At 39.6% G+C, this 13181-nt stretch overlaps 1 protein-coding gene across 11 annotated transcripts in view; it reads left to right on the top strand.

Moving 5' to 3' along the window:
- ULK4 (unc-51 like kinase 4) overlaps nucleotides 1-13181 on the top strand; it is a 521313-nt gene that overhangs the window by 120334 nt on the left and 387798 nt on the right. For all 11 annotated transcript variants that reach the window (XR_011562944.1, XM_070776132.1, XM_070776127.1 and 8 more), the window contains one exon: nucleotides 2366-2548. Coding sequence is in view for 10 of the 11 variants with exons in the window: in XM_070776132.1 (XP_070632233.1) it covers nucleotides 2366-2548 (183 nt within the window). In the remaining variant the exon portion in view is untranslated. The remainder of the gene's footprint in view (nucleotides 1-2365; nucleotides 2549-13181) is intronic.

Genomic DNA, 13181 nt, shown 5'->3' with positions numbered 1-13181 from the left:
CACCATAATCAAGTTAGATTATCTAGGGATCCAAGGATGGCTCAACATTTGCAAATCAGTCAGTCAGGTACATCATATTAACAAAAGGAATAATAAAAATCACATGATTATCTCAATAGATGCAGAAAAAGCACTTGACAAAATTCAGCAACCATTCATGCTAAAAGCTTTCATGAAAGTGGGTATAGGGCATACATATCTCAACATTATAAAGGCTATTTTTCACATATCCACACTAGCATCATCCTCAGTGGTGAAAAGCTGAAAGCTTTTCCTTTAAAAAACCTGGTTCCTTTCAGAAACCAGACAAGGATGCTCACTCTCATCACTTCTGTTTAACATTATATTGGAAGTCCTACCCTCAGCTGTCAGATAAGGAAAATAAAAGGCATCCAAATTGGAAAGAAAAAGGTAAACCATCACTATTTGCAGATGACACGATGCTTCATATAGAAAAACCTAAAGTCTCCACAAAAAACACCATTAGAACTGATAAATGAATTCAGCAAAGATGCAGGATACAAGATTAATAGGCAGAACTTTGTTGCGTTTCTATACGCTAATGGTGAACTATCAGAAACAGAAATTTTAAAAAATCCTGTTTTAAATCACATCAAAAAGACTAAAATACCTTGGAATAAACTTAACTACAGAGGTGAAAAACCTCCACTCTGAAAACTATAAAACACTGATGAAGGAAATTGAAGAGGATTGGAAGACATGGAAAAGATATCCCATACTCTTGGATTAGAAGAATTAATATTATTCAAATGGCCATACTACTCAAAGCAATCCATAGATCTAATGTAATTCCTTTCAAAATACCCATGACATTTTTCAAAGAAGTTGAACAAATAATCCCAAAATTTGTGTGGAACTACAAAAGACTCCTCATTGCCAAAGCAATCTTGAGAAAAAAATAATGAAGCTGGAGGTATCACCCTCCTAGGCTTTAGACTATATTATAAAGCTACATTAATCAAAAAAGTGTGGTATTGGCAAAAAAACAAGACATACAAATCAGTGGAACACAGAGCCTGAAAGTAAACCTGTGCATCTGTGGTCAGTTAATCTTCAGCAAAGGAGGCAAGAATGGGAAAAGATAATCTCTTCAGCAGCTGAGTCATCATTTTCCCCTCTTTCCTACTCTCTCTGTCTCTTCTTTACCTGAGAGTTGCATCAGACAACCTGCCCTTCCTAGAACCTGCTCTGCATCTTCATGTCTCCACGTGAATACTTGTTCTCTTCTCTCTGGCTAGAATTTTCTTATCTACTTTCCCGCCTGTCCATTTCCCACTCACCTTCAAAAACTGACTCAGTTATCATTCTCCTTCTGTAGCTTCTGTTGACTTAACTTTTCGTGCTTTTCCAAGCATAATTGAGCCCACTTCCATTACAGTATTTATTAAATTCTACTAGTTTGTTAATTGTAAATTTCATCTTTAATAGTCTGTGAGAACTTGAGAACTAGCTCAGGGGTCTTGATTACTTTCGTTTGACTTCTATCTTTGCCACTTGCTAGGAAATTATGCCTTTGAGCAAATTACTTAAATATGCTGTCCCTTAGTTTTATGATCTATAAAATGGGGCTAATAATAATACCTTTCAAATGTTATTTGGGAGAATTAAGTGAGATAGGCTTTAGATATTCTCAGATCGTGTTCTTCACATACTAAACAATAAATGTTAAATATTTACTTTTATGACAATTTCTTCAGCCTTTAACTTAGTGTCTACGTATAGAAGGCTTATCTTAATGTTTTCATTGCTTAAAATAATTGATGAGTCTATACAGAAAAACTTTTATCATTTCAGTTAACTCATAATGTACATAGGAGAAGGAAATGGCAACCCACTCCAGTATTCTTGCCTGGAGAATCCCAGGGACAGAGGAGCCTGGCGGGCTGCCGTCTGTGGGGTTGCACAGAGTCAGACACGACTGAAGTGACTTAGCAGCAGCAGCATAACGTACATGATACTTGTAGGATTTTCTAATGTTTTATGACTTAAATTTTTTAAATTTATTAATTTTCTATTTTAATTGAAGGATAAGTACCTTTCAATATTGTGATGGTTTTTGCCATGCATCGGTATGAATCAGCCATAGGTATACACATGTCCTCTCCATCCTAAACCCCCTTCCCACTTCCCTCTCTGCCCTGTGTTTCCCAACTTAAATTTTTATTGGAAGTTGGATTATTGTTTTAAATGTGTCTAAATTGTTCAAATTACTTATGCCAAGATAAGTGATGAAGGAGCAAGTTAAGCACCTTTTTCTCCTTTTCACAGAAGTATTTGCTCTCTTTCTGGGGGTTGGCTTGTGCCATTGCAGTCTTCTAACGTGTCTGTTTTCTTCTCGCTGCAGGCCTTGTGTAGAATCACCCGCCATTCACCTACTGCCTTCCAGAATGTTATTGAGAAGGTGGGACTGACCTCAGTAATAAACTCCCTGGCCTCTGCCATCTGCAAAGTCCAGCAGTACATGTTGACCTTATTCAGTGCAATGCTGTCCTGTGGGATTCATCTTCAGAGGCTAATCCAAGAAAAGGTTTGACCTATGATTCCACTTTAAAAATGGTTGTTTTCTCCTGCAATTTTAGTGGCTCCATAAGCAATATATCTCTGTGGAATTATTTATCATCTCAAGGGGACCCTTTTGAATTTTCCAAACCTCTGTACCACAGGCCATTCATCTGAAGATGTTATAAGAGTCTTTCAGTGATTAGAATAGAAATCCGGTAAATGGCTCTGCCGACTTGTCCCATTTTAGTAATGAAAAGTTAGAAAATTTATGAATCCTTCCCCCATGCTAATATTTCTCATGGCTCTTTGTCCTCAGCCCCCATCTCTCTTCCCATGTCCTTTGCCTGCCTTTTGGAGGGGTCCCTTTATAGTCTCTGCTCACTCTGACTCATTTTTATTCCTTTCCTTGTCTTAATACTCCGCCAGCACACTGAACCTTCAGAGCACCCTTTCTCTTGTTTTTAACTTCGTCTCCTTCTAATCCTTTGATATACCTGTATTTTATGTACTGTAGAGTCTGTAAGTGTTCAGTTCCTATCACCAAACCACACAGCTGCAAAGAACTCTCTGCTGTAACTGTCCTCAGTATCTTCTCTAGCCGCCTACTGAGGAGCGATCCCTGAGCCAGAAACGTGGGCATCACCTGTGAGCGTTTCGGAAGTGCAGACCCTCAGGCCGAATCAGGACGAATCAGACCCTGACCTGCAGAATCAGAGCTGACATTTTAATGAGGTCTCTAGAGGATTGGTTGGAAGGTTATGGTTGGAGAAGTCCTGCCCTTGAACATTAGTGTCCAGTGAGGTGTTAGCAGATGAAAATAGTGGACCTTGGCTACATACACACATTTGGAAAGCAGTGAGGCAGAGAGAGATTTTCAGTTGTACAGCCTTCCCCAGTTTTTCAGTCGCTCATGTGTATTATGAATCTTCCTGAGGGTGATGTAGTATGCAGTGTTCTTTACACTTACTGGACCAATTATCTAACTTTTTCTGAGGGATAATAGCTGTCAAATTAGAGTGTTCTGAAACATTCTCAGCAGGTAACACTGCTAAGAAGCGTGGAATGGGGCCACTTAAATATAGTGCTTGTCGTGGTTCTTATCCATGAAATGCAGTGTGTTAAATTTGATTTTTTATAAAGCTGAAAATTTCTATGGTTAATAATTGTTATGTTTACATAGTAAACTTGATCTTAAAAATCAAAATAGAGAGTAAACCAGTTCTTGGCTTTTATTAGTCTGATTTCGATTCTGCTAAGAAATTTGAGCCTCACGGAACGTATAGTTTGTGTATCTAATTTTTGATATTTAATTTACCAAGTCACTGAAGGTTGTTATCATTGTATTAGAAAGAGTACCATTTGAGTAGTTTTGCTGTGTAAATTGTGGTAAGAGAGGCTGAGAGTTTCGCAGTTTATTTTTCTTCACACAGGTATGGATTGATTGAGTTTAAAACATGGTATTTCACAAAGGTAGTAAAATAATATGCATTAATTAAATGATTTTATATTTATTTTATGTTTAACTAATATTTCATATATCTTAATGATTGAATAATTACCTGTTAATTGAGAAATAATCTTTTGCATTTAATTAGTATTGTTACTTAAAATTTTAAAATTGTGGTAAAAAACATAAAATTTATTCTTAACCATTCTTACGTGTAGTTAGTAGTGTTAAGTATATTTGCATTGTTGTGAAACAGAGCTCCAGAACTCTGTCATCTTGTTAAATGGAAGCTCTGTATCAACCGTATATTTTGGGTGTTATGTTTTAAGACTCTGGGTTTAATTGAAATCTCCCGTTTTGGCGGGTCTCCTCTGACACTGAACTGGCAGAGGAAGGATGGCGTTGCTTTGTTCCTCCCCTGTTGGTGTGGAAACCCAGATTGCCCTGTGGGCTTCTGCTGACACCCCAGGGACGCGGCAGAGCTCCTCCTTCCTGCTGGGCAGGGGTGGGAAGCCAGGCTTCCACCACCTTCTCTGATGCCTTCCTGGCTGGTGGGGGGAAGAGCTCCTCGTTGCTCTTCCACTGACACTGGTTGGGTACAGGTGGGTGCCCCATTCCTTGCAGAAGGTGGCAAAGGTGGAGGCCTCTCACTAGCCTCTCATGATGCCATCTCAGCAGGAATGGGGAGAGGAACATCACTGCTGCGAATATGGGTAGAGGTCTGGGCATCCCATCAGTATCTCTGCTGATACCATGGTTGGGGCCAGGGGGGCTTGTTGTTGCTGGGTTGGGATGAAAGTCGCAGCTCTCCTTGTGGTCCTTTCTGTCTCCCTGGCAGGGAGGGGTGTTGGATGCCTTGTTACAGTCACGTGAGGGTGGGAGTCTAGGCTCCCCTCTTGCCCTTTGCTGAAGGGGCCACGGTTTTTTCATGATGCTTGGCTGAAGTAAAGTAGCTATTGTCTGAATGTTTTTGGGCTTTCCAGGCTGTCCCTTTCCTGATCTTCTGGCTTGAGAGAGCCGATGTTTCCTTTGTATTTGTGTGTGTGTGTGTGTGTGTGTGTGTGTGTGTGTATCTGTCTGTCTGTCTGGTTGAGAGAGCTGATGTTTCCCCTGTATTTGTGTGTGTGTGGGGGTGTGTGTGTGTGTGCGTGCATGCGTGCGTGCACACCACATGCGCTATTGGTGTTTCTGGACTGCTGCATTATCCAGCACCCAGTACGGTATGTATGAGGTGGAGTAAAACCCCAGCAAACTCATTGACATACTGATCTTCAGGTGCCGAGGCCTCTAACCATTGTACATCTTTTCTGTCCTGTCCTGTAGTCTTTAAAATGTATCTCTGTCCATTTAAATATGGTGAATTGTCATTTAAAAGATAAGGTTCTATTTTTCATTAATTAAAACAATCTACCATCATATTGAACATTTATCATAGACTAGACACTTAATGACTTGTAACCCTGGGTTATTCTCAAATGAGACTTAGTGCCTTGAGTGATTTTGTCAAGTTGATGGAGGTTATAAATGTTAAAAGCTGATGCTTAGGCCAGAGAGTAAACCAAGAAACAGAATAATTTCTGATAGTGTTAGTGCTCTTAAGAACATTGAACAGGATGATGTTGATAAGATGTCTTGCAGGGGGATGTGTGCAGGGGGTGGAGCCAGACACCATTTGCTGGGGGAGGGCAGGAGGAAGTCATGGAGAACCTCTCTGAGGAGGTGATGTTCCAGCTGAGCCCTCAATGACAAGAAAGAGTGCGCTGTGTGAACATGTGCAGGAAGGACTCTGTACTTAGTTCAGCGTCCCTGAAATGTGAGAATTCTTGGCGAGACCCTGGAAGAGAAGGAAGAACAGCAGTGCTATCCACAGTGAGCAGTGGGGAAGGGATGCAGAAAGAGGCAGGGAAGTAGGAAGAAGATCCAGCTCATGGTAGGGCTGTGATACTGGCTTTCCTTAGGGGTTTTGACACAGTGGCCATAGTTTTATTTTTACTTAAAGAAAAATACAAATATTTGCATGTAGGTGTGTGTTTTAGGGTTTATTATTGGTAATTGTATTTTTTCCAGGCGTTCGTTGTTAATAGGCTAGAATGAGTGGAAGAGGAAGAGGCCTAGGAACAGATACCAGGCTTACCACTTCCAGCTGGATATGGGAAGAAAGAACCACACCTGTCTATTTGGGGGACTGGTGCCTATGTATTGTGGTAGATTTTTGTGTTGAAATTCAGCCCCCAAAGAGGCCCCTGCCATTCCTTTTAAGTGAGAGAAATTACTGTTTACTGCAGAAAATTTAGAAGAACCTAAAGAAGAAAACAAAATAGACTATAATCTCACTGCCCAGAGCTAATTACTGTTGCCATGTAGGTTTATCTCTTTTAGTCTTTGGTTCATATGTCTGTGTATTTTATGCACACATTTATAAACTTATGATTGAAATGTGTTGATTTATTATAGTTAGGCATATGTCTTTAAATATACCCCTAAGAACATTTTAAAAATAAGTTTTCATTTTGTGGCGTATGGTAATTGAACCCTTCTCCCACTGTAGAGCTATTTGCCTCTGACTTTGTGGTTTGTACTCAGCCTGGTGCAGTGAGCATCCTATTTCCATGCGTCTTTGTGTCCACTGCTAATCAGTCACCACAGGTGTTATGCATACTTCGAAGCCTGTGCATAAATAATGCTAAATTATTCTCTAGAAAGGTAGACAATGAGAGTACTGTTTACTTGTAATTTAACCAGCAGTCATTAAGACACGTGCTATATTTATCATACAATAAAACCTAGAATTTAGGATTACTTGATTAGCAGCATACTTTATGATTTATAGTTACTTGCAGTTTGTAGGGATTCCCGGGTGGCTCAGTGGTAAAGAATCTGCCTGCCAATGCAGGAGATGCAGGTTTGATCCCTGGGTTGGGAAGATCCCCTGAAGGAGGAAATGGCTACCCACTCCAGTATTCTTGCCTGGAAAGAAGGAGGAGCCTGGCAGGCTACAGTCCATGGGGTTACAGAGTCGGACATGACCGACATGCACATGTGTGGTTTGTAATTAATCTCTCTGATTCTCCATTTGAAATATGTAATTGTAGCCATGTTTTCATGTTACAGTAGATTCATTAGGTCGTATTGTTATTACCTTCTGAATAATGTTTATGTTCTTGAATGGACATTGGTGTGTTCAAAGAATTTAACTTCACGTACCACCTGCATTAGCTACATGGATATCATTGTCCTTGCTGCTGCTGCTGCTGCTAAGTCGCTTCAGTCGTGTCCGACTCTGTTTGACCCCATTGACTGCAGCCTACCAGGCTTCTCCGTCCATGGATTCTCCAGGCAAGAACACTGGAGTGGGTTGCCATTAGACGATCGTTATTCAGCAGCCATGTGCATCACAGTGCTTGATTTATTTTGTCATCATCTTCAAAAGGATCTGCTTGCCCATAATGTCTAAATGCAGAAGATTCCTTTATCGAAATGAGTGTTAGTTCTAGACTCTGTGATGTGAAAGTGAGTGTTCACAGCCATGGTACAAGGGGACTGTCTTTGTTACAAATCATGTATTCCACATATTCTAGTAATTAGAAAAATTGGGCAAAACAAAAAAAATGACAAACTGTTTTTCTACCCTGTTTTCAAAAAAGAAAAAGGACAACGAAACTCTTCATAGGATACTTTCAGAATCCTTGGTAGACAGTATTTTATATGTAATTCTTGCATCATCACTAGATGTAAGGAATTGATAACCTTTTCACAGTTCAGATGCTTGAGTGACTCTGGATGAGTAGCTTCCAGAAGGCATGACCAGGCATAAGAGAAAACCTTGTAAGTTATGTGTGAGCTTGTTTACCAGTCTTGTGCCATATAAACTGATTTTTAAAATACCTGGTATATTTTCTGGTTTTATTTTTCGGTCTCTTCCAAGCTCTTATGGCGTATAAATGTTTGATCTTAAAGATCTGGGGCTGGAGGAGTTTGAGGGTGCTGTAAACATGTTTCCTGATGTTTTACAAGGGAGAGAGATACTGGATGAGGGCATTGCAATTCTCCTTAATTATAGTATCTAGAAACTAAAAGTGGCTAATGTCACTTATATTTATTTGTATTAGGTTATGTTTATAACTCATGAATTTTAGGATTTAGTATTGAAAATCCAGAATATATGGAACATAGAGTACAGAAGAGTAAAGTGCTTAATGTTTCCAAAATAATCTCATCAAAATTTTTGTATATACTTTTCAAATGGATATTTATTGTGTGTTTGTATGTGTGTTAACACGTTGACATATTTCCTTTTCCCTGCTGCCACATGCACGTGCTATTTTAGAATCTTTTTACAGAAATTAGATCGATTGTTCATACTTTTCCTCTTTAGTGATGTTAGGAATGTGTGTGTAACTCAGTATAACTCTTCAGTATTGTTTCCAAAGGGTTATGGTGGTCTATGATGTGAAGGTACCCCAGTGCTTTCCAGCAGTTCACTGCTGCACATTTTAGAATCCCTCCCCTTTTTTTTTTGGCAAGAGAGAGCATTCTTATGGCTAAATTCTTTTGTGTGGACTTCTTTAATTATTCCTTTAGGAGAAACTCTTAAGTAAAATTATGCACTGTCTTAGCTGCTCCTCTGAGAGGCTGTCACCATGGATTTTATATTCAGTATCTTGGGTGTTCTGTTACAGGGACCACAGGTAGAGGTATGAGCATGGATGAGGTCAATTTCCATGAGCTCTTCCTCAAGAATCTGTCAGAGAATGAGCTTCAGACAACTGAGCAATGTTTGAATCAGCTAAGAAGACCAAGTAATGTGAATCAGGATGATTGTTGGATACTAGATGTCATTGGGGTCGCACAGAGTTAGACACGACTGAAGCGACTTAGCAGCAGCAGCAGATGTCATTACAGGTTTAGAATGGCAGACTGCTTTCTTTCCCTTCTTTCTTCCTTCCTTCTTCCCTCCTTCCCTCTCTCCTTTCATGTACTTACCTATCTATATGCACACATATGCGTACATACATACATACGCATGCCTATAAATGCATACAGGGAGAAAGGGGAAAGCATATGAAAATTGTAGTAAACTGGTGTACTGTTTTGTAAAAAACAAAGTCACCCATGTGACTTAAAAAAATAAAAGCAGACGTTAAAAATCTAGTGCCTCGTTCTTGATATTAGAAAACTGAAAGTATATAAAACTCTGGGAACCCTACTCTGCTCTATTTCAATTAATTGAGCTTAGTACACTTACATCAACTTGTTTACAAGTTACGCGGATTCAAACATCTGCCTCAGCGATGTATTTTTTCCCGTGAGGTGTGTGACCTTGAATGTGCCTCTTAGCTGCCCAATCAGTGATGCATACTTTGGCACTTCATATGCTTTGGGGTCACTTAACAATTTAAACATTACTTTTTAAGAGTCATACCGTGTTTCAAGGTGCATTTGCTCATGCTCATTGGTAAGATGATTTCCTTCTGGGCGTTACTGCCTATGGATACCTTTGTAATTTGTGCCTGATTTGTTAATTTTAGCAGGAGCTGCTGTCCATTTTTATTTCAGCAATCTAGTTTGACTGAAGCTGTTTCAGGTTTCATATTTTGATGAAGTAGCACAACAGTGATTAATAATAAACCAGAAGGTGCTTATGATGTTTGGATGTACTATGGAAGATCACTATGAAATTTCATGCATATAAAACTTTGAAAAATCTGAAAGCCAGTCAGCTCAGGGTTTGTTTGTTTGTTTGTTTCTCACAAAGACACTAAGCATTCTGACTTAAAGGTTGCTCATTTAAAATATGGTAATTAGTTAATGCATATTAATAACATGAGTTTGTAGTCACATTTTCATCAGTCTACATTAATAAATGTGTTGTATAAGAGACATTTTACTTAGATTCTTGGCTAAACTTCTTTAAGGAAAGTGTAATCCAAAAACAATTTTAGTACATTTTTCACTTCCATCAACATTAAATGGGAAAACTATGTCAGTGTAGTTATTCACACACATGATTTCTCTCTCTCTCTCTCTTTTTTTTTTTTTGAGGCTACTGTCATTTAATGGCCAGGCTGTACTAAATGATTTTTACCTACGACAGTTGATTGAAACAAATCGATTTTACCTTTGGAGATTTGCAGGAAATAAATAACTTTGACGTTCTCTACATCACTGTTTTTTTTAATTCATCTCATAATTTTGTCTTTATGATATGTACTGAAGGAATTTTTATCCTTTTGCTTAATTTCGATCAAGATACCACTTTGTGATGTAAGCTTCATATCTTTCAACCAATTCCTCACATGGTGAACATTTCATAACATCATCTTTATGTTATGTAGATATGTCTGTTCTGCAATCACTGCCAAGAACCATTTGACTGTTGGACAGAAGCTCTTCAATCTGTGGTTTGGGCTATAGACCTCAACAGCTTCTGCTTTTTTTCTTCCATGTGTAAAATTTAGTTGTGTTGAGCCAAATGGTGAGATGAATTTAAATCAAAGATGAATACATAGTGGATGGCAACCTACAGTGACCCGGGGTTATTTTGACTCTCTGAAGGTGGTTTTGATTATTCATCCTTGGCACTGGTCTTTGCCTGCAGCCTGTAATCTTGTTGTAAGATTAATACTGTTCTAGAAGTCTGGTGCACGTTGCTTAAGATTAACTATGGTGCCCTGGGCAGTTAGTTTTAGGGAGTCAGTCAGTACTGTTCATTTACTTTTTCTGAAATGACAAGATGAGAATTTATTTGGGGCATAAGGTGCTTTTAGGTGTAGATCCAAAATTAGAGTCTGTAATATATTGCATCTTGTAAGGGACTGGGAATTATGGTGTTACAAACAAATCTTGTATGCAGTTTTTTATCTTTGTTATTTGCCATAGTTTTTCTAGTTTGTTTCACTCAAAATCATAAGCATTATTTTAGTTTTTCAAGATTGTTAGTAATGGCTGCATAACAATATCAATAAGGCATAGAGTAGACCTCATCATGACTTCTTAGTGACATTTCTGTGTTTTAAAATTATAACTGTTGCTGTACAAAACTTTCATTGCACCTGGTAAAATTTCCTCTTTCACTGTATACTTAAGCTATATTTCACTTATCTCTTGCTGTGTAACTACTCAAAATGTAGTGGCTTAAACAAGACCAGTAATTTACTTATTTCACTAATTGGTAATTTAGGCAAAGCTGGGAAAGACTGAGAAGAAACTTTCCAGAAGGCTCACTCAGATGACTGGCAAGCTGGTGCTTGCCATTCCCTGGGAACCCAACTGGGCTGTGGCTTGGGATCCTCAGTCGCATTCCGTGTAGGGTCCCTGAGGGCTAGTAGGGCTTCCTCACAGCATAGCAGCTGGGTTCCAAGAGAGAGAGTGTCTCAATAGAACCAGACAGGAGCCGCATGGCCTTTGCAAACCTGGCTTTGGAAATCATGCAATGTCACTTCTGTGATGTCTCTTTCCTACTCCACTTGCCCTCCTCACATGCATCATTACTGGATATAATGTTGCTATTCAGTCGGTCAGTCGTGTCGGACTCTTTGTGACCCCATGGACGGCAGCATGCCAAGTTTCCATATCCTTCACTATCTCCTGGAGTTTGTTCAAATTCATGTCCAGTGAGCTGGTGATGCTATCCATCCATCTCATCTTCTGCTGCCCTCTTCTCCTTTTGCCTTCCATCTTTCCCAGAATCTTATGATTTAACAAATTCCCTACTTTGGGATGTTAAGTTTGTTTACTGTTTTTGTCTATCTTGTGAACAGTACTGCCATGAGCATTCTTGTACTTAAAGCTCTTTTGATCATCACTTTGTTACACTAAAATTCTTGAGATACAACAACTGGGTCAGAAGAAAATAACATTTTTTTAAGGCTTTGGAGAAATGACAGCTCACTTTCCTACCAGTTAGAGGAAAGATTAAACACTTAAACTTTCATTTTTTTCTTGACTATGTATTAATTTGTCAGTCTGTCTAACTGTTCACCTGCCTGCCTGCCTGTGCCGGGTCTTACTTGTGGCATGTGGGATCTTCACTTGTGGCATGTGGACTTCTTAGCTGGGGCATGTGGAAGCTACTTCCCTGACCAGGGATTGAACCCAGACCCCCTGCATTGGGAGCATGCAGTCCTAGCCGCAGAACCACCAGGGAAGTCCCACAAAGCTGACATTTATTTAACATAGCTAATTTAGACCTTTTCAGATTTTGCAGTTGTCCCTGTAATGTTCTTTGATGTGAAACAGAACTTCCAGATACTGAATTGGCAGTCAGGTATCATGTCTGTCTAGTCTGCAGTAATCTGAAACCGTTTTTCAGTACATGGCTAGTGGATATTTTCATGGTTTTGCAGTTATGCACACGTATGTGTGAGAGTGGTGTCAGTGTGGGAAACAGTTTGTTGTTTTGATCTATGGGCTTCACTGTATAAATTAGAACTGAGAGTTGACTGTGGGAAATGGGCTTTCTATTGTCAACTGGAAAGGTGAAAACAGGTCCATTACTCAAGGCCACCTTGGTGTTGATTCTGTTTTTCACGACCCAGTTGATGAATTAGTTTGATTATTCAGTTCAGGATCTAGGTGAGACTGGTGGATTTGTTCAGTCGCTCAGTTGCGTCTGACTATTTGCAGCCCCATGGCAGCATACCAGGTTTCCCTGTTCTTCACCATCTTGAGTTTGAGCAAGCTCAAACTCGTGTCTGTTGTCAGTGATGCCATCCAGTCATCTCACCCTCTGTCACCCCCTTTTCCTCCTGCCTTCAGTCTTTCCCAGAATGGGGGTCTTTTCCAATGAGTCAGCTCTTTGTGTCAGGTGGCCAAAGTATTGGAGCATCAGCATCAGTCCTCCTAATGAGTATTCAGGGTTGATTTCCTTTAGAATTGACTGGTGTGATCTCCTTGCGGTTCAAGGGACCGCCATGCCCTGTAGGCATGCCATGTAGGGCCACGCAAGATGGATGGGTCTTGATGGAGAGTTCTGACAAAATGTGGTCCACTGGAGAAGGGGATGGCAAACTGCTTCAGCATTCTTGCCTTCAGAACCCCATGAACAGTATGAAAAGGCAAAAAGACTGATGCATAGATATAGATATATCTCCACTTTAAAATAGAAGCCTGTACATGGCTGTGTAAGCGCTTCCTGCCCTCCAGTATAGCACCCAATGTAAAAGCACTTTGGCAAAAAATATAATAATAATAAAAAAATTTGAACTGCTTA

This window comes from Bos indicus, chromosome 22, assembly GCF_029378745.1.
Source record: "Bos indicus isolate NIAB-ARS_2022 breed Sahiwal x Tharparkar chromosome 22, NIAB-ARS_B.indTharparkar_mat_pri_1.0, whole genome shotgun sequence".
Classification (NCBI taxonomy): domain Eukaryota; kingdom Metazoa; phylum Chordata; class Mammalia; order Artiodactyla; family Bovidae; genus Bos; species Bos indicus.
This window is presented reverse-complemented; position numbering and strand designations above follow the sequence as displayed.